Raw genomic sequence first — 20,198 nt, forward strand, 5'->3', positions numbered from 1 at the left:
TTTCCAAGAGTTAAAAATAAATGTTTTTTTTAGCAAAAGTGAAAAATGTAAGCACATTTTTTTTCTAATTTATCTTTGAACTGGATAATGAAAAGTGAATCCGCATTAAGTTTTTTATTCAATAATTACCTTTTAAAGAGTTATTTAACAATTTGGACTTTAAAAAAATGTTATGTAGGCTGACTTCTGAAATCAAAATAGAGTACCCTCTTAAAGGCAACAAAATGCATTTATCCACCATGGATGGAAATTTACATTTTAATTTATGCCTATTATCTGTGATCATAAAGATTTCATTCATAGGCTACTCACAGTTATCTGATGCATACAGAAGTGTTAAACAACCAGTAGTTCAGTAGTTTCCTCATGAACTCTAACGTAAAGCAAAAAGCAGTGTGCATATTTAAACATTACCAGTAACCAATACTCTTCAAAATGAAAAAAGTTTCAATTATACCATGCTTTTCTCAAATCATGCTCTTATTTATACAGATCTCAAGTTCAAATAATTAGTTTTAAAAAGATCCAAAGCTAAATAGCAGGGTAAATTTCATTCTGATTCTTTTTTTATCGTTAGCACGTTTCCCAGAAGTCCATAAACTTCTCCATTTGCGTTGTGTGGGCAAGAGGCATTGTTTCTCATATGGCTATTATAAGGGCTTCTTAAATTTAAGAAAGAAGCTTCAGTTTCTGCAGCAGGAAGTAACTCTTCTTTGATTGTAACCTGTGAGACATTTCCAGCAGATGAAGGCTCCCTCCAAATGTCCTTGTCCTGTGTTTCTCGACTGGTAACAGAATTGCCTCCTTTCTGGAGCATGTAATACAGTATTGGGTTAGTTTTGGTCAGCCTCGGAGAGTCTTTTTCATACTCATTCTTATCCATGTCTGTGATAACCCACTTAATGGGTCCCTTGTCACTGGTCACGGAACACCCATTCGAAAATCCAGATTCTGGTCTAGACCCCACACAGCCCAAGCGGTCAGGAAAAGGAGGACTCATGGGAGTTTTTACTACTCCTGGGTATGGAAATGTCCTGTTATCCATGGAACTGCTGGGCTGAGAAGAACTGTACATCAGTCCATTTAAAGAAGAAATGCTGAATTCAGGTTTGCTATTGGTCACATTTTTGTGTCCTTTCTTTTTACTCTCAACGACAGAGTTACTCCTGTGCTGGGACAAATCTCTCATGCAGTTTTCTGAGAGAAGCAGCTGTTTCAGAACATTGAAGCTTTTGCTCTCTCTCGCCCAACTCCTATGTTCACTTTCACTGGCTGAACCATGACTGGCAGGATATTTAAATTCAAGATCATTTCTGCTAAATTTCAGCTCTTGCTGGTTAATCAAGGACCCATACAGCACCTCTGGGGCACTGTGACTGCTTGCAACATCGAGGATGCTATTTTTCATCTTTTTAAATGGATTTTCTAATGGCTCAGTATAAAGCTTCCTTTTTTTAGGGACCATGCAAAGATTCTTTGATTCTAGAAGTGTCAGTTCACTATGTCTGTGACTGTTGTCCAGATCATCTGGCAGGTAACTCTCTTGATTTTGTCTCAGCAGTCGACTTAACAGACCATTCTTTGAGAAAGAAAAATCCTGAGGTGAAAGGGGCTCCGATTTCAAGTCCTCGGAAGCTGGTAAGGCAGCTGCACTTCTCTGTATGGGGGGAGCCATATCTAAGAATGGGGCACACTCAGCATCATGGCTCAAGTGCACATCTGTATTATGAATATGTAAGTCATCACAAGGCTCAGATTTTATTTTTACCATTAATATTTGTTCACTTAAAGCTCTATCTGTATGTTCCTGAGTACTTTCCTCTCTCAAAGGAATTTTCTCTTTCTTTTCACTCTTCCCTTTGTTGGGGTTTCCCAGGAGCAACTGGAGAACAGTGCGCCTTTCAAGCAGATTTTCTATTTCAGAACCAGAAAGTCTTGGTTCAGAACCTGTTGCCTGACTATTGAAGATTTTACTTTCTTCAACTGCATTTGTTTTATTTGAGATCAGAGGGCTACTTAGTCTATCGATCATAGCTATGGGTTTATCTGTATTTATACTCAGCTGTTTACTGGCTCTCTGCTCCTCTCCTGAAGTGGAAGACTGCATTCCGCACTGCGCTAAATTTTGTAACAGTTTACTGGCACTGAAAGTCGCAGAGTTCTGTGTCCCTTCATTATGGACTGGTTTCTCTCCTTGTGACTCTTTGCTCTTTGTAAGATCCATCAAGTGGTTAGATGTGGTGTTTGTTGGTTTTTCAGACTGAGTGCTGCAGGCGTATGGTGGGGAGTTCCATTTGATAACCAGAGAGTGCTGGGAGAGATTGATGGGAGACTCTGCTTTGGTAGATGCAAGTAATGGAGGAGTGCTCACAGGAGTAGTCCTATGTGTGCTGGGGCTTTCTATTACAGAAGTCCTCGCATACATCTGTTTATTGAATTTTGTCACATCACTCTGTACTTCCTGAGGGCTGTTGTTTCTTTCCACATTTTCTTCATTCTTATGGCCGAGTAGCAATTGAAGAAGTGTTACTTTCTGGTGTGAATTTAGCTTAGAATTCTTTGAGGTATCTTGATCTTCTTTAATATCTACGTTGGGGACTTTTGGATCCCAAGTGTTCAGCAAGGATTGTGTTAAGTTATCCAGAGAAATAGGTTGGTCAGGTTCTTGTTTTTCAACTCTGTGTTTGCAAGACAAGTCTATGGGAACACAGTTGGAATAAGAACTTTCATCACCACTGCTATCATCTGTAAAACTAGGGTTATTATCTGAGTATTCATCAATAGTTGTAGGTGTACTACTATCCTCAAAAATGCTTCCTCTCTCACTATGATTGTGTCCATTCATAGGTGCGGTTATGGTCTGGCTTTTAAGAAGATGTAAAAGCAAACTATTATTTGCAGCTTGTTTTATGTTGTTTCTTTCCTGTGAGTTCTTATAGCCTGCATTTTTGAGGGAAGAAGGAACGATACCCATTGGATTTTGAAATGTTGTACTTTTGCTAGTCATTAGTGTGCTCGATGATGTTCTTGCTTGACCATTAAGATGGCTTGACATTCCTTTTGAGAGATGGAAACTGCTGACATCTTTCTGGCCATTTTCTTGTAATCTGGCCATAGCAGCAAGTCTTTCACTTGCCACTTGATTTGCATTTTGTGTTTTTAAAGCATGTTCCCGAGAATACTGCTGTAAATGGGCTTCACTTGAAAGGAGTAATGCTAACTGACTACAAGCAACACTAGGTTTGGGTGAAGTGGCAGGACTAGCCCTTTTTTCCACCATGCTTGCAACAGCCTGTAATCTTGCAGCACATGACAAGGGTTCACTCATGACCTTTGTACCACTTTGTCCAACGCGATGAGGTGACTCTACAAACCTGTCTCGGATGAGGTTTTTAGTTACGTCAGGAAGATTGGTATCAGGCTTTTGATCCTTAGCTTTACTCTTTTTCAACAAAGTTTTTAAGTGACTTGATGCAACACCATAGCACCTTACATCTTTCTCTACTTTTAAAGAATCATGACTGAGGGCATATCCTTGCTCCTTGAGGCTCTGCCTAATTTGTTGTGACAGAGCAACAGTCTGCAGCCTAGAGCTGAATGACTGAAGCAAAGAGGCCAGTAATGTGCTATCCTGTTTGCCTTTAGGCCCACTGTCAACCACGCCAGCCAGCAAAGCTTCCTTCTTTACGTTTAAATTTACGATGGAATCAGACAGTCTCTTCCGCTTTGCTGCATTCCAGTCCTCAGAAGACTGCAACAGTCTGGCTTTTTTGAGATGCAGCATGCCAGATCCCTGATATGTATGTGAATTGAGAACTGGACCATTACTCTGACAGGTAGGAAATGCATGACCAGAAATGTTAAAGTCCTGATCTTCATTATGCCCAGCAGACTTTTTGTCGACGGCAGTACCTGATCCCTCTGCTGCCTGATGCATTAGTAATCCTTCTAGGTAAGTTAAAACAACAGAATCCTGGTGCACATCGGAGACAAGCTCTTCTCCATGAGTCATGTTCAATAGAAGTGTCACGAGGGCTAGGTTTCCGTTCACTTTAAAGAATGGTTTTCTGTGGGTGAGTGAGATATAGCTTTAATAAGTGAGTGTCAGTTTATCATCTTCCATAGCAATTAGACAGTGATGTACGGTTACATACTGAACAGGATTTCTTCTGGCAATGACAAGAGGAAAACAAACTCCAATGAAGTCTGACACAGAGCTGATCAACTCCTAAGCAAGAAAAAGCAGAATTCCTTAATGCATAGGTCTGCAGCAGCAAGCAGATATAATCCTTAGTGAATATCTTGAGTCTCCTTTTTCATCTTTTGTTCATTAAATGCAAATATCAGTGTTCTAAAAAATATAAACACAGAAAATAGTTAAGGAGGTGCAGAATTAGAATTGTACTGATACCTATAAGCAAAAAAAAATGTACTTGTACTTTACATATATACTATAATATACATAAGTACGTATCATAGTCACTTCTTTAGTAGTTATTGCCATTCCTATTATATTAGAAATCTGTTGGAAATGCTATGAATTAAGTATTATAAAAATGATCAAATCAATTAAATACTTATTTAACTATCTTCCAAAGCCCACCAAGTTTTTGAATTTTCACAGGCACACTTCTGCCAAGTAATGTGAATGCTCAGTCTACTTTATAGCAATATAGCTCTGTAAGGGAGCTAGAATTAGTTCCTTATATTACAGGGAGCTTAGGAAAAACAGGCAGAAGTGCAGAATGAGGAACTGAGATGCACATGCATGGACCCATCTGATGAGTCTAATGTGGGTGAGGCCTACAGAACAGATTCACTTCTGGCATCCTCCTCCAAACATCAGATATTCCATTAGCTAATTTTTTTAGAACTTCTGTTTTCAAAGAAATGAATGCACTAAGGATAAGATTATTTTGTAGGCCTGTGCAAAGCATTGGCAGTCTTAGTCATATTCATAAACATTTAAATATTAATAACAAGCTTATTTATCCCTAATTTTTACCATGACTTTAAAAACAGAAGAGAATTGCCGAAACCAGTTTGGCTCAGTGGATAGAGCATCAGCCTGTGTACTGATAGGTCCCAGGTTCAATTCCGGTCAAGGGCATGTACCTTGGTTGCGGGCATATCCCCAGTAGGAGATGTGCAGGAGGCAGCTGATCGATGTTTCTCTCTCATCGATGTTTCTAACTATCTCTTTCCCTTCCTCTCTGTAAAAAATCAATAAAATATATTTAAAAAAAATAAAATAAAAACAGCAGAGAATGATTCTTTATGTGCTCATTCATATCTATTTAATGTGTCAACTTTTATTTTACATTTTTTTTAAATTTATTTTTTTTCATCACCATTGATCCCATCGACTTTTAAAATCTTTTAAAAATATTTTAAAGTGAAAAACAATTTAAAAAATGTGTTAGGATACTTGCACCAATTTTTAGTTGAAAAAATATGGTTGCTATAGTACATATACATACAACTATATGTATAAACTAAGCTAAACACATCAACATGTAAAAAAGTGGAAAAGAAAGACATTTAGAATAGATTTGAAAGGAAGGTGAGTGCTTCCAGAAAAGTCTATCTAAATCAAGGTGATTATTTTTCATTAATCTCTTTGAGAAGTTCTATAAACAGCACCAATACATACAGCAGAGAGAGGAAAAATAATTTCTCATAGAAACCTGTTTTTTTAATAAGAACTTTGATTTAATATGTAAATCAAAGATTGTATTTCCTGATAGACTGCTTCAGATGCCACTCAGTAGCAACACCTACCACCATTCCAGCAGAAAATGAAATGCCTAAGAAAGTAGAATTCTGAGACTTCTTAAGGCCTAAATTCACTCAGACCCTACAATTTAAAAACTCTAGGAAACCAAGTGAGCCAAATTTCTTTAGATAACTTCTTTTTCTATCCCTTAAACAACCAAAGTGGGAGAAATTCTTTTTACATCTTTTCTACGTCTTACCTTTTTCATTTCTATAGTATAAACTTTAATTGAGAAATTCAGGAAAAAAAGAAAAGGAGGTATAATACTTAGATATAATACAGCTCATTGAGACCTACAGATATTATAGTATTATGAATGTGAAATATTACTAATGCCTAATACATATACTTCTTAATGTTAAAATTGCTTAATTTCAAGATAGAATTAGCTGGACTCATTTTCATTTAGTAAAAAGACAACTACACTATTTTTAACCACCAAAATAACATTTCACTTGCTTGGTTTTATCAGCACATTACTTCAGAATGTCACCAAGTGTTTAACATTACTTGAGTATATTCAGTTAAAAATATTTAAATGTTAACACACATTTAAGGATTTGGCTTCTTCTATACCCAATCTATATGCATGCCTGTATTAATTGCAGCATCAACAATAGTCAAGGAAAAGATATGGAAACAACCCAAATGCCTATCAACAGGTGAACATATTAAAAAGATGAGATATATGTATATAATATCTATCTATCTATCTATCTATCTATCTATCTATGACAACACAGATAAACCCTGAGAACATTATGCTAAGTGAGATTATGTGAGAGATAGATTAAGTACTGTATAGTATGACCTATATGTAGAATCTGAAACAGTCAACCTGTAATAAAACTAAGAATACTATGGGGTTTTAAGGGGATAGGAAATGGGGGATAAGGCTGAGAGTATTAGGGTACAAACTTGTAATCAGTAATAAAGAAGCTTAAGGTGATGGAAGATGACATGACTTTGGGTGGTGGGCACACAATGCAATATACAGATCATGTATCATAGAAATGTACACTTGAAACCTATATGATCTTATTAACCAACTAGAGGCCTGGTGCACGAATTTGTGCATGGGTGGGTCTGGCAGCCCGCCCCACTGGACAGGGCCAGCCGTGGGGTCTAATGCTGGAAGCTATAGCTTTCCACCAGCTGGATCTAATTATACTTTAAGGATGGTCAAAAGAAAACCCACAACAGAACTGTTTTGCATTTCATGTGCCATGAGCTGAAGTTGTTTGAAATGTATATCAAGATGGATGATGGCCCTTTAATAATTTTTGCGTTCTTCCCAGGGCTCTGCCCTCAGTTTCCCAATATGATCTTCACGTCTGTTTGTTTAAAAGTTTTTTTGTTTTTGAATGTGCCTGCCCTTCGCTATTGCTCCTGGCAGCCTGGGGGTCCTCTTTGCCACCCCTTTAAAGAGAGATTGAAAGTTCACCTAATCTACAAGGCACCGCAATTTCACAAAATCTCCATCCAGCCTCTCTACATTCCTCAGCAAAGGGCCACCATCCCATTAATGCTGAGGTTGCCTTTTTGGCTAACTTGGAAGGTCTCCTGGGGCTGCAGGATGTGGAGGGAGAATTCCACACCTTGGCTGCAGTATTAGCAGAGCCCTTTGGATACTCTGGTTGGGGACAGAAGGGACTGATCATCATTTTCTTGTGCTTTCACTAAATGTACATGCACCAGGGAGCCAGGCAGTGACTTAGGGGTGTTGGGGGCCGCTTGGGGGTGGGACTTGGCTGGGGCAAGGGACCGCGGTCATTCTGTTCATTCCGCCATTCAGTCACTGGGCTTTTATTATATAGATGTCTCCCCAATAAAGTTAATAAAAAAGAAGAAGCCATAGAAATCTATTGCACAGTATAATGAATACAGAATATTATATTACAATGATGTATTGTGATAAATATTGCTTCAATGGCAATCATGTTACAATATATAAATGTTTAAAAATAACAGGCTACACGCTTTAAATTTACAAAATGTAACATGTCATATTTAACATCAAATAAAATAAAAATAATTAGGCTACTTTAGATTTGCAAGCAATATATTTTATTTTATTGATTTTAGAGAGAGGAAGGGGGAAGGTGAGGGAGAGGGGTGATCAGGCAGGCAGGGGAGCAGTTAGGGGCAATCAGGCAGGCAGGCAGAGGGGTTAGGGGTGATCAGGCAGGCAGGCAGGTGAGCAGTTAGGAGCCAGCGGTCCCGGATTGCAAGGGGGATGTCCAAATGCTGGTTTAGGCCCAATCCCTGTGGGATTCTTCCCGGGGCACTGCCCTCAGTTTCCCAATATGATCTTCATGTCTGTTTGTTTAAACCAGCAGTCGGACATCCCCTGAGGGGTCCCAGATTGGAGAGGGTGCAGACCGGGCTGAGGCCCCCCCCCCCCCCCCCCCCGCCGTGCATGAATTTCATGTACCAGGCCTCTAGTTATTATTATAATAAAGAATATGTTTTTATTGATTTTGGAGAGAGAGGAAGGTAGCGGGGCAGAGAGAGAAACATCAATGAGAAACATTGATCGGCTGCCTCCTAAACACCCCCTACTGGGGATCAAACCCGAAAACCCTGGCATGTGCCCTGACCAGGAATCAAACCAGCAACCTCTTGGAGCATGGGATGATGCCCAACCAACTTTGCCACACTAGTCAGGGATAAGGCAGAATTATTTTTAAAATGATAAAATCAAATTAAACCATAAAATAATTCCATAGAATCTTAACTATACATACACTTGACGGATTTTGGGAAAGATCCAAGTTTCAACACAAATACTAGCTTAATGAAATAACGAGCAAAATGCTTGAATTCATAGTGTAGTTTTTAAAAAGCTACATTTTCTTTTTAAAAAATACTTAAAAATATGAAATTATGTTGTAGTTGGAACTTTTTTTTAGAGTTTTAATTAATAAAAGAGAGTTGTAAATAAATTCACATGTGAACAGTTCCCAAGTGTTATAGTGATGCATTTTGCACTTCCCAGGAAAAGATTTATTCAGCAAAGGTAAAGTTTGCTGAATTTCTAAACACTTTTAAAATGGTAAAGTCCAAGTAATAAGATTTTACTTGGGTAAATGAAGGATACATTTAATAGGATTCTTATATGTTAGACTACTTTTGATTGAGAGATAAATAATGAGAAAGCTCTCTCTCCAGCTATTTTTAAAGAAAGGATTCAGTATCTTCTTTATAAGCAAATTCTCCATTAAAACACATTCTATGAAGAGACTTTGTATGCTATTTAAATTATGTCTAATGAATACCTCATGTTTTGTGATTGCTTCCATGAAATCTACTCCAACTTCTTCTTCATTACCAAATAATACCTACATGAGTATTGAATTTCAAGGTATTTCTGCAGTGCTGCTTTAATGATTATTTTGATTCCTCAAAATAATAAGTAATTGAAAGGCTACTTAATTGTGGTATTCAAGAATAATTACTACTGTACAAATATTATCTAAATTTCACTATGGCCCAGCTGGGTGTGGCTCAGCAGCTGAGCATAGACCCAGGAACCAAGAGGTCACCAATTTAATTCCCGGTCAGGGCATATGCCCAGGTTGCAGGCTCAACCCCCAGTGGGGGATGTGCAGGAGGCAGCCGATCAATGATTGCTCTCATTATTGATGTTTCTATCTCACTCTCCATCTCCCTTCCTCTCTGAAATCAATAAAAATACATTAAAATAAATAAATTTCACTATGGATTATTTTGTGGGTATTGTTGATACAAAGGGGAAAAATTAAGATTTAAGATTTTTTTTAAGGATTAGAAGAAACATATCTTAGTACAAGGTCCTAATTATTGATCTTTTTATTTAAGCAATACAAATCCAGAGAAATAATTAAGAGAATTCTTGGTGTTCTCTATGGTAAGACTTTGAAAATAAGTTTTAAAGTTGAACAGGAAACAAAAAACCAAGAACAATTTATCAAGGGGATATAACACTAAACATTTTATCCAAACGGATTAAGATTAGCTTTCCAAACCAAACACCAAAGAGTTAAATTACATAAATCCAATACTCAATTTCATAGTGAGAAAGGAAAAGTAACATTTCAGATAAGGGTTCTGGAAAAGTAAAAACTATAGTGAATTCTCTTTATAAATTAAAAGTTAGTTTTTTGGGGGAAAAACTAAGAAAAAGAATACAAGTAACAACTGTTGTCATTTCACAGCAGAGAATAAGGACATAGCAAAGAAGTAGGCCTGAAATTTCATTTGTCAGAGAATATTTCTATTCTTGATAAAAAAAAGAATCAAAATATTTTATGCCTTTTGATATAATTTAAATTCCGATATAATAACTTACTTTGTAGTATTATTTTTATCAAAAGAGATGTGTGGTGTACAATTTGATAGGTGCCAAGAAAGTAAATTTTATCTAAAAAGTTATTCAAGTGAGGGTCTCAACATTTGCAATTAGGCTGTATGAGCGTCTTTCCCTCTCCTAGTGGTTCTCATTTTAGATGTGAATAGTCTTCAGGGATTAAAACAGCTGTCCAGATTGCTCTCCTGTGCAACCTGAGGGACTTACATATTTTTGCCCAAGGCCAAATTTGGTCCTAACTTCGAGGTCTATCAGCTTTAACTTGCAGTTAGTTGCTTCTATAGGTCACTCACATTTCCTATTAAAAGAAACTCACTAGGAAACACTAGTGCTTGATTGACTCAAGTGCTCAACTCAAGGACATGTGTATCCGAGGACCTCTTCAACTCTAAAATTTTATTCCAAGTAATTTGCCAAACTGTAGTTGATAAAAATGACATGCATTTTAACCAAAAAGATGATATGTTGTCAAAAAGTTGTAGAAATAGCTGTGACCAATATGCTTCATAACCTTTTTATATGCTTCATAACTTTTTTATCATTTCCTTCAGGGAAGGAAATGACTTTGAAATAGCCATACTCTTTACCCATCCAATCCCCCAAAGTTATTTATCTTCATTACTTTCTTCAATGGAGTCATCAAATTTCAAAGAGATGTTCATTTATAAGCTAAATATGAGCTTATATTCAAACTGAATCTTTTGCTTATCTCACATCTCACAATGGCTACATAGTGAATAAAATGCAATTAGGATCCCTAATGACAGAGAACTTCATGAGAGAAATGGAATGATTGTCCTGGCAACAGAAACAAGTATCCCCTATAATTGATATAGTGAATTGATAAGAGCTTCTTTGTTCTAATTATCACCAGAGGCTTAGCTACATGAATTATATTCAATAAAACCCACCTTCTACTTAATTCTGCCTCTAAAACTTATTTAAAAAATAATTTTAAATCAAAATTAAGGTGAAGAAGTTAGAGATTTCAAGTTAAAAAAGATCACAGAAGCAAAGGAACTAAGAAAGAGCCTAATTGCCAAAAAAAATTTCTATTCTAAAAATGCAGCACCTTCCTGGATGCTGTGTTGTACCATCTTAAAAACACAGAAAACTAGAAATCATTGAATAAAATTATTTACAACTTTAAAAAAATCCAAAAAGATAATTAGTACATGATAAAGAATACATGACATTTATTTAGCATTTATATTCATGTCTGTTCACTCCTTCTACTGTTCTCAGAGATACAAAAGTTTCTCTGAATAAACATAAAATAATTATAACAAATTATTATTATTATTTTTTTTGTTAATCCTCACCCAAGGATATTTTTCCATTGATTTTTAGGGAGAGTAGAAGAGAGAGAGAGAGAGAGGGACAGAGAGAAACATCAATGTGAGAGAAACATATCAATTGGTTGCTTACTGCATGAACCTTGGCCAGGGAGGAGGCTGCAACCAAAGTACAGGCCCTTGACCAGAATCGAATCTGGGACTCTTTGGTCTGCAGGCTGATGCTCTATCCACTGAGCCAAACTGGCTAGGGCTTAATACATTATTTTGGTAGCACATAAATGTGAAAGTGTACAGTAAATATAAAAGGAACAGAGGGTGTAGTTCTCCCAATAACTCTTCAAAAGCATAATTTTCCCATCTCTATCAAAATATGAAATATAATAGAAAATGGTGCTATTTAATTCTTCCTGGAATTTAAATATACACACAGATACACACATCCTTTGAGATTGAGCATAAATCCTACTAAACTCAACTATGGTCCTCCCATCCCTAAAACAGATTTGATATACAGACACAGCACAAGGTCAAGGTCACAGATCAGGAAGTAAAATTACCAACGGAAGTGACTTAACAGCAGGCATTTGATCAAAACTGGGGTTTTAGTATACTTACCAGACACTCTATATTTACTCACAGGGTACACTCTATTCTAAAAATGTTCTCCATCTTTAAAGACAAGATCTTCATGTAATTTTTGTTACAAAGCATATTCTGCTACAAATGTTACACTGGATCACAGGATAAGAGAAGAAACTGGGTGTTTCAGAAACATGAGTTTTTATGTGTATATGTATATGTGTATATATGTTGGCATATTCATTTACTTAATGGTTTGTTTGTTATAACTAATCACTGCCATGTGACAATTTTTGAAATGAATTTAACTTGCAGGTGGCTGAACTGACCAAACTCCCCACACGTCTAAACTTTTGTATTAGATGAAATGGAAATTGTATATTCTTCAATATCTTGGGCCACTTCTTCCCAAACTTAGGTGCTAAAAATTGACTGAACCACAAAAGTTGTATTAGGTATCCATAGTGTTGTATGAGACTTTCCAAAAGTATGCATATGGGAAGAAACTTTGGTTATCAACAACAGCAATAAGAGTGATTCTTAAGGGAATATATTACTAAACCAACATAATTATCAAACAAATCTATAACTCTTGCTTCAGCTATTCAAACAAGATATTAAATTTACCTTAAATTACATTTATGAAACTAATTATGTGATGAATGACTGAAGCAGTCTGATAAAAAATCATTTTAAGTATTCGTAATGCTGTTGAAATAAACTTATAAAAGCTTTCCTTGTTAACTCATGTATCACCTACTATAGCTTTCTTCATATAATTTGCAAATTCTGATACATGTACATGTAAGTGTTCTGAATGATCAGTTTTTCATTTTTTAAAAAATATATTTTTTTATCGATTTCAGAGAGGAAGGGAGAGGAGAGAGAGATAGAAACATCAGTGATGAGAGAGAATCATTGATCGGCTGCCTCCTGCACACCCCCTACTGGGGATCGAGCCGCAACCCAGGCATGTGCCCTTGGCTGGAATCGAAACTGGGACCCTTCAGTCCGCAGGCTGATGCTCTATCCACTGAGCCAAGCCGGTTAGAGCCAGTTTTTCATTTTGCAAAAATGTTTTTTCATGAATTAAATGGGTTTGAATAAAAATATCAGAACTGATATATCCTAGAAAGACTACTAGTTTCTCAATAACAAAGTAAAAAGGAAATATATATATATTAAATTAAATACCACTGAAAATGGAATTTCCTTTACTAGGCAGAAATAGTGTTGGTATATCAAAATACTAGTAATGGACACTAATTTATACATCCACCATTGATCACAGAATCTATGGTCATATTTCCTTTTAAAATTAATAGAATTCTTTTATAAAATATACTATTAAGGTATGTTTAAGGAATCATTTATCAATTAGTAAATATGTCTTCTTTATATGCTGTCTCGGGAAAGTGCTGCCTTGTTGTGAATGAACAATGAACTCTGACGTCACTCTTGCCCATAATTGCCCAAACACAAGCTTTCTAGATTGAAGGTTTTGGTCAATCTGTGACTGAGAATTATCACTACAGACCTAATTCTTAGACAGATATAGTGCTGCTATCTGTCAATATGAATTCAATAAACCAGAAAGAGGATTAATAAAGAATAATAGGCAATGTACCTGCATAATTTCGGTCTTTAAAACATTCATAGGTGACTCTAAAATACATTCTTCAAATAGGAAAATAAAGCTACTGGCATACCATTAGCAGGCTATTTACTTTAAACATAAGGTTTTATTTTTATTGAAGAAATTGCCACCCGTATTTTCCCAGACCTTTCTTTTGCCCCTCTGTACACATAAGCAACTGCCTGCAGCAATCATCTCAGTAATTGTAGCCAGTAACAGCCAATCTGAGACCCAGGTTTGCTGCTATTCAGGTCTCAAGGATGTTCAGTTGTATAGCAGGGACCGCTTGCAAGTGGCCTTTGCAGGGTACCTGACACTCAGACACAGACTCAGAATGAAGGGGGGTGGTAGTAAGGAGGTTTTAGAAGAAGCTGGTATGAGCTGCACAAGAACAGCAGTCTAGGTGACTAGGTTAGGGATTTTCTGACTTTACTTATTAGACAGAAACCTCCCCTAAAAAAACTTTAGCAATTAAAATCATTAAAAACAACTGCTATCTACTATTACTATTATTAATAAAGCTAAAAATTTTAACACTGAAACATTAAATACTTTAGCCTTAGAGAATCTCAATTTCTTATTACGCACGTTGTTTTTGTGTCTTTTTGTAAGTTGGAGATAGAATGCTACAAAAAATGGCAAATGTATACTATACTTCTCACTTCTGTTTAGTAGTTTGTTCAGCTCTAGTATCAATTACTTAAATTTGTATATCAATATTTCCTATTGTTTATAGATTGCTTTGCTGTTTTGGTTCTTACCATGCTTTTACTTGTAAGCATTTATATACAATAAAGAATTTGTTGTACAGCCTAAGTGCCCATCAGTAGATGAATGGATTAGAAAACTGTGGTACATCTACACGATGGAATACTATGCTGCTGTAAAAAAGAAGGAACTCTTACCATTTGCAACAGCATGGATGGAACTGGAGAGCATTATGCTAAGTGAAATAAGCCAGTCAATGAAGGAAAAATACCACATGATCTCACTCATTCATGGATAATAGAGACCATTATAAACTTTTGAACAATAATAGATACAGAGGCAGAGCTGCCTCAAACAGATTGTCAAACTGCAGCGTGAAGGCAGGGGAGGGTTGGGGGGCAGGAGGTCGGGGGGAAAGAGATCAACCGAAGGACTTGTATGCATGCATATAAGCATAACCAGTGGATAATAAGACACTGGAGGGTAGGCGAGGCCAGGGGACTTTCAAGGGCGGGGGAAAAAAAAGGACACATTTGCAATACCCTTTGTAATACTTTAAGCAATAAATAAAAAAAAATAAAAAAATAATTTGTTTTATTTATTTATTTTTTTATTTTATTTTTTTTTTAAGAATTTGTTTTATATTCTTGTCATTACACTTGAGGATAAAAGTAAGACATAACTGGGAGAAATAATGTGGTATAGAATAAAGAGTAACTTTTCTGCATAGTGCCCCTCTACCCATTCACCACAAAGCCTTACTACCATCATCATTTGAGGAAATGTATCAAATTTAAAAAATACATCATATAATGCATTTCTGAATCATGTAAAAACCCCACTTGCATAAAATCAAGCTAAAAGATTTGTAGAAATAGTTGATAAGTTTCTATAATCCATTTATATAAAAATACCATTCAAAGTTTCAAAATCAAAAACTTAGCATTTCCCAGAATAAGTCTTAACTGTAAACATGGATTTACTAAAAAATAATGATCAAAGTTGATTTTCCATGTGTCTGCCCCATTCTGAAAATGTATGTACATTACAGAGATATCCTCAGAAGAGTGACACAAAGGAAAGGACAAAACTTGAATATACTAAAAAATATTAAATGCATTAAGCAAAGCCCCAAATTTGACAACATTTTTGTTAGTAGCATAAATACTATGAAGCAGTTCTGTCTAACAATCAAATGGAAGAAAAAATTATATATTAAAACCTGCATATTGAAACAAAACTAAGTAAAAATATACTTTGAATCTCTAATTGTAACTATATAATCAAGAAAAAGGGTCATCAGATACTATTCAAATTTTATTAATAAAATTATGAATGAGAAAGGATAATAATAACTAAGACTTCCTACATCTGTTCAATAATCAGGTTTTAGTTATTAAAAAAAAAAATGCCAGCAGAATAAAACACCTGTTCAACTGCAGAGGGTTGTCTCTGTATTTTGTAGTGTCAAGTGCTTACACATCTGTGATAGTGGTGATGAGCCTGGAACAAAAGATGATTGGTGAAGTAATCAAAGAAAATAGACCAGAGAAGAAGATTAAAAATGGCACTGGAGTAAGTGAATGCTGCACAAACATGCTCCTGGAACCAAACTAGAACAACAATTAAAATACCAAAAACAAACAAACACCCTGAATAAGCAACTGAAGATGAGCTGGAGAGAACCCTGATAACAAAGGATGGAAAGTGGAAATCCCATAGAGAATGACAGGAAGGGTGGAGGTGCGAAAGGGCTGGCTGTGCTCCCACAGAAAGCAGCTGAAGTTCCAGAGAGGTATCTCAGCTCTGGGGGATTGCCACAGAGAACCCTGGGGTCTAAAACCCCAACTGGGGCACCCCAGCAGAGAACACCAGAACTGACAAAACTGACACATAACACCTGGCTGTGAAAAGCAACAGGACTGCTATCAGTCAAGAAGAGACAGTTGGAAATGCAGGCACCCTCTTAAAGGGCCAACACACAAACTTTTGTATGCAGTCGTTCACCTTGGGCTCTGCTAGAGGGAAGACAGAGCAGACTGGAGCTGTGAGAGCAGAGGCAAGGGTTGGGGGATCTGAGGTGGGAGTTCAGAAAGCAGACACCCTGGTTTCCGGTGCTGAGTCATTCCTTCAGGCGGCAGAGGACATCTTTATCAGGCAGACCTTTGCTATCAAGGTGGTTTTTGCCTAGGGGTAAGACGGTTACCCCACCTTATTAGAAAACATAGTGCCCCACTCTATGGAGTTTCTGAGGCCCATTAAGAGACTGAGAATAACAATTAGTCTCCAGGGAAAAGCAATTGCCCCACCCTGTTGGAAAACCTATTGCCCCACCTATGGACAATTGCCTGAGGCTACACAAGACTGAATCTAATCAATATGCAGGCAGAAGCAGTCTCTAGAGCAGTGGTTCTCAACCTTCCTAATGCCGCGACCCTTTAATACAGTTCCTCATGTTGTGGTGACCCCCAATTTCATTGTTATAAGTTGAACATAATTAAAGCATAGTGATTAATCACAAAAACAATATGTAATTATATATGTGTTTTCCGATGGTCTTAGGCGACCCCTGTGAAAGGGTCATTTGATCCCCAAAGGGGTCACGACCCACAGGTTGAGAACCGCTGCTCTACAGGCTTTGAGTCTTCACCTGATCTAATTAGTCAGAAACAGCAATTGAAAAAAAAACAACCCAAAAACAAAACCAGCATTTGACACTATTCTGCACTAGAAATTGTGAGCTTAGCAGGTTTAATATGAAGTCACAAACCCAAATAGGCAGCCAAAATGGGGAGCCAAAAAAACAACCCCAAATTAGAGAAAAAAGAGAAGATAAATGAAATGGAGATAAGAAATTTATTCAGAATAATAATAGCAAAGATGCGCAACAGCATGAGAAAAGATATAAAAACTATGAAGAATAACATAGCACTAATGAAGAACACAGCTGAAGGAATACACAGAAAATTAGGGGAAGCCAAGAATCACATCAGTGAATTAGAAGACTGGATAGAAAAAAATCATACAATCACAGTTCCAAAAAGAAAAAAAAAATTAAAAAACAGGAGCACAGCTTAACACATTGTATGCAGGAAACGTATTTATACGTTTTACGTTGACTGGTAGTAGAGCGCGGGACACGTATTTTATAGACGCAGGATACGTTTTTTATAGACTAGCGGCAGAATGCGGGTAACGTATAAATACGTAAATTAAAGTTATCGTAATTTTACTGAACGTTGCCATTTGCACAAAAAATTAGCAAAAATGGCCCGCGCCACCTGTTAGTGCGCGATAAAAACTACCTGCATACAATGTGTTAAGTAAGCTGTGGGACAACATGAAAGGTAACAATAATAACATAATAGGAGGGCCAGAGGTAGAAGAAAGTGAGCAAGAGGTAGAGAATGTGTTTGAAGAAATAATGGCAGAAAATTTCCCTAACCTGGTGAAAGAAAAAGTCACATAAGTATAGGAGCAGAGAGAGTCTCAAGCACAAAGAACCTAAATAGGCCCATGCCCAGAACCATCATAATTAAAATGCCAAAAATTAAGACAAATGACGAAACTTAAAAGCAGCAAGAGAAAAGGAATTTATTACCTACAAAGGAGCCCCAATAACTCAACAGGCCGTAAGTGAGCGGCATGAAGTATTCAAGGCAATGGAAAGCAAGGATCTGAAACCAAAATTACTAAATCCAGTAAGGCTATCATTTAAAATACATGGTGCAAAAGAAAAGTCTAAAGGAGTTTATCACTATCAAACCAGCAATGCAGGAAATGCTAAAGGGTCTTCTGCAATGAGAAGAAATAGAGAAACATAGGCATACAGAATTAAAATGGCAATAAATAAGTACCTATCAATAATATCCTTAAATGTAAATGGATTAAATGCTCCATTCAAAAAACATAGGGTAGTTTAATGGATACAAAAACATGACACAAATAAATACTTTCCACAAGAGACCCACCTCAGAACAAACGATTCACACAGGATGAGAGTGAAGGGATGGAAAAAATTTTCCATTCAAATGGAAAAGAAAAAATAAATTCTGGGATAGCAATACTCAAATCTGACAAAATAGACTTCAAAATAAAGGCCATCACAAGAGATAGGAAGGTCACTACATCATACTAAAGGAATTGATCCAACAAGAGGATATAGTCCTGGTAAACATATATGTACCCAATACAGGAGCACCTAAATATGTAAACAAAAACTTCTAGGGGACTTTAAGGGAGAGATCGACAACAATACAGTCATAGTACGGCACTTTAACAACCCACTGACTTCACTGGATAGATTTTCCAGACAAAAAATTAACAAGGAAACAGTGACTCTAAAGGACACACTGGGCCAGTTGGATTTAGTTGACATTTATAGAAAATTACAATGCAAAGCTTCAGAATATACATTTTTCTCATGTGCACATGTGTCATTCACAAAGATAGACCATGTGTTAGGACAGAAAAAAAGGCTCTACAAGTTCAAGAATATTGAAACTTTATCAAGCATCGACTCAGAACACAATGGAATGAAATTAGAAATCAACTACAGTAAAAACACCCCAAAACATTCAAACACATGCAGGTTAAATAATGTATTATAAAACAATGAATGGGATATCAATGAGAACAAGAAAGAAATAAAAAAACATCCTGGACACAAATGGAAATGAACACACACCAACCCAAAATCTCTGGGACACAGCAAGAGCAGTCTTGAGAGGGAAGTTCATAGCACTACAGGCCTACCTCAAAAAACAAGAAAATGAATAATAAACTACTTAGCCCTACAATTTAAAGAATTAGAAAGAGTACAACAAGAAAAGTCCAGAGGAAGCAGGAGGAAGGAAATAATAAAGATGGGAGCAGAAATAAATGACAGAGATTAAAAAGACAATACCAAAAATATCAATGAAACCAAGAGTTGGTTCTTTGAAAAGATACACAAGATAGATGAACTGTTAGCCAGACTCTTGAGGAAAAAAAGAGAGGAACCAAAAAAATAAAGTCAGAAACAAAAGTGGTGAAGTAACTGATACCACAGAAATACAAAGGATTTTAAGAAAATACTATGAACAACTACATGCTAACAAGCTGGACAATGTGGATGAAAGAGACAAATTCAATCTCTCAAATCTGAATCAGGAAGAATTAGAAAAACCTGAATAGGTCAATAACAACTGATGAAATTGAAACAGTAATAAAAAACCTCCCAGCAACAAAAGCCCTTGTCTGGATGGCTTCACAGGGGTGTTTTACCAACAATTCAAAGAACTAACACCTATTCAACACAAACTATTACAAAAAATCCAAGAGGAAGGAACACTTCCAAGATCTTTGTATGAGACCAGCAATATCCAAATTCCAAAAACCAGATAAAGACACTACAAAGAAAGAAAATCATAGGCCAATATTCCTGATGAATACAGATGGTAAAATACTCAACAAAATATTAGCAATTCGGATCCAGCAATATATTAAATAGGTCATACACCATGATCAAGTGGGATTTATTCCAGGATGCAAGGCTGTTACAATATTCACAAAATCAACAAATACGATACATCACATAAACAAATTGAAAGACAATAATCACATGATCATATCAATAGAAACAGAAAAAGCACTGGACCAAATCCAACACCCTTTTTAAATAAGAACTCTCAGCAAAGTTGGAATAGTGGGATCATATCTAAACATAATAAAGGCCATATATGACAAACCTAAAAGGATCATCACATACAATAGGCAAAAGCTAAAACCATTTCCCCTAAGAACAGGAACAAGAGAGGGATGTCTGCTTTAACCATTCTTTTTCAACAGAGTACTGGATTATACAGTGATCAG

General features: G+C 36.4%; 1 protein-coding gene across 3 annotated transcripts in view; it reads right to left on the bottom strand.

The window, feature by feature from the left end:
- Positions 1-240: 240 nt before the first annotated feature.
- Positions 241-20,198, bottom strand: part of NRIP1 (nuclear receptor interacting protein 1) — a 105,305-nt gene continuing 85,347 nt past the window's right edge. For all 3 annotated transcript variants that reach the window (XM_081087422.1, XM_081087420.1, XM_081087421.1), the window contains exon 4: positions 241-4,351. In XM_081087422.1, the coding sequence (XP_080943548.1) occupies positions 551-4,012 (3,462 nt within the window). In that variant the 5' untranslated portion in view covers positions 4,013-4,351 and the 3' untranslated portion in view covers positions 241-550. The remainder of the gene's footprint in view (positions 4,352-20,198) is intronic.

The sequence above is a fragment of the Myotis nattereri genome (genome assembly GCF_964212035.1).
Source record: "Myotis nattereri genome assembly, chromosome: 3".
NCBI lineage: Eukaryota > Metazoa > Chordata > Mammalia > Chiroptera > Vespertilionidae > Myotis > Myotis nattereri.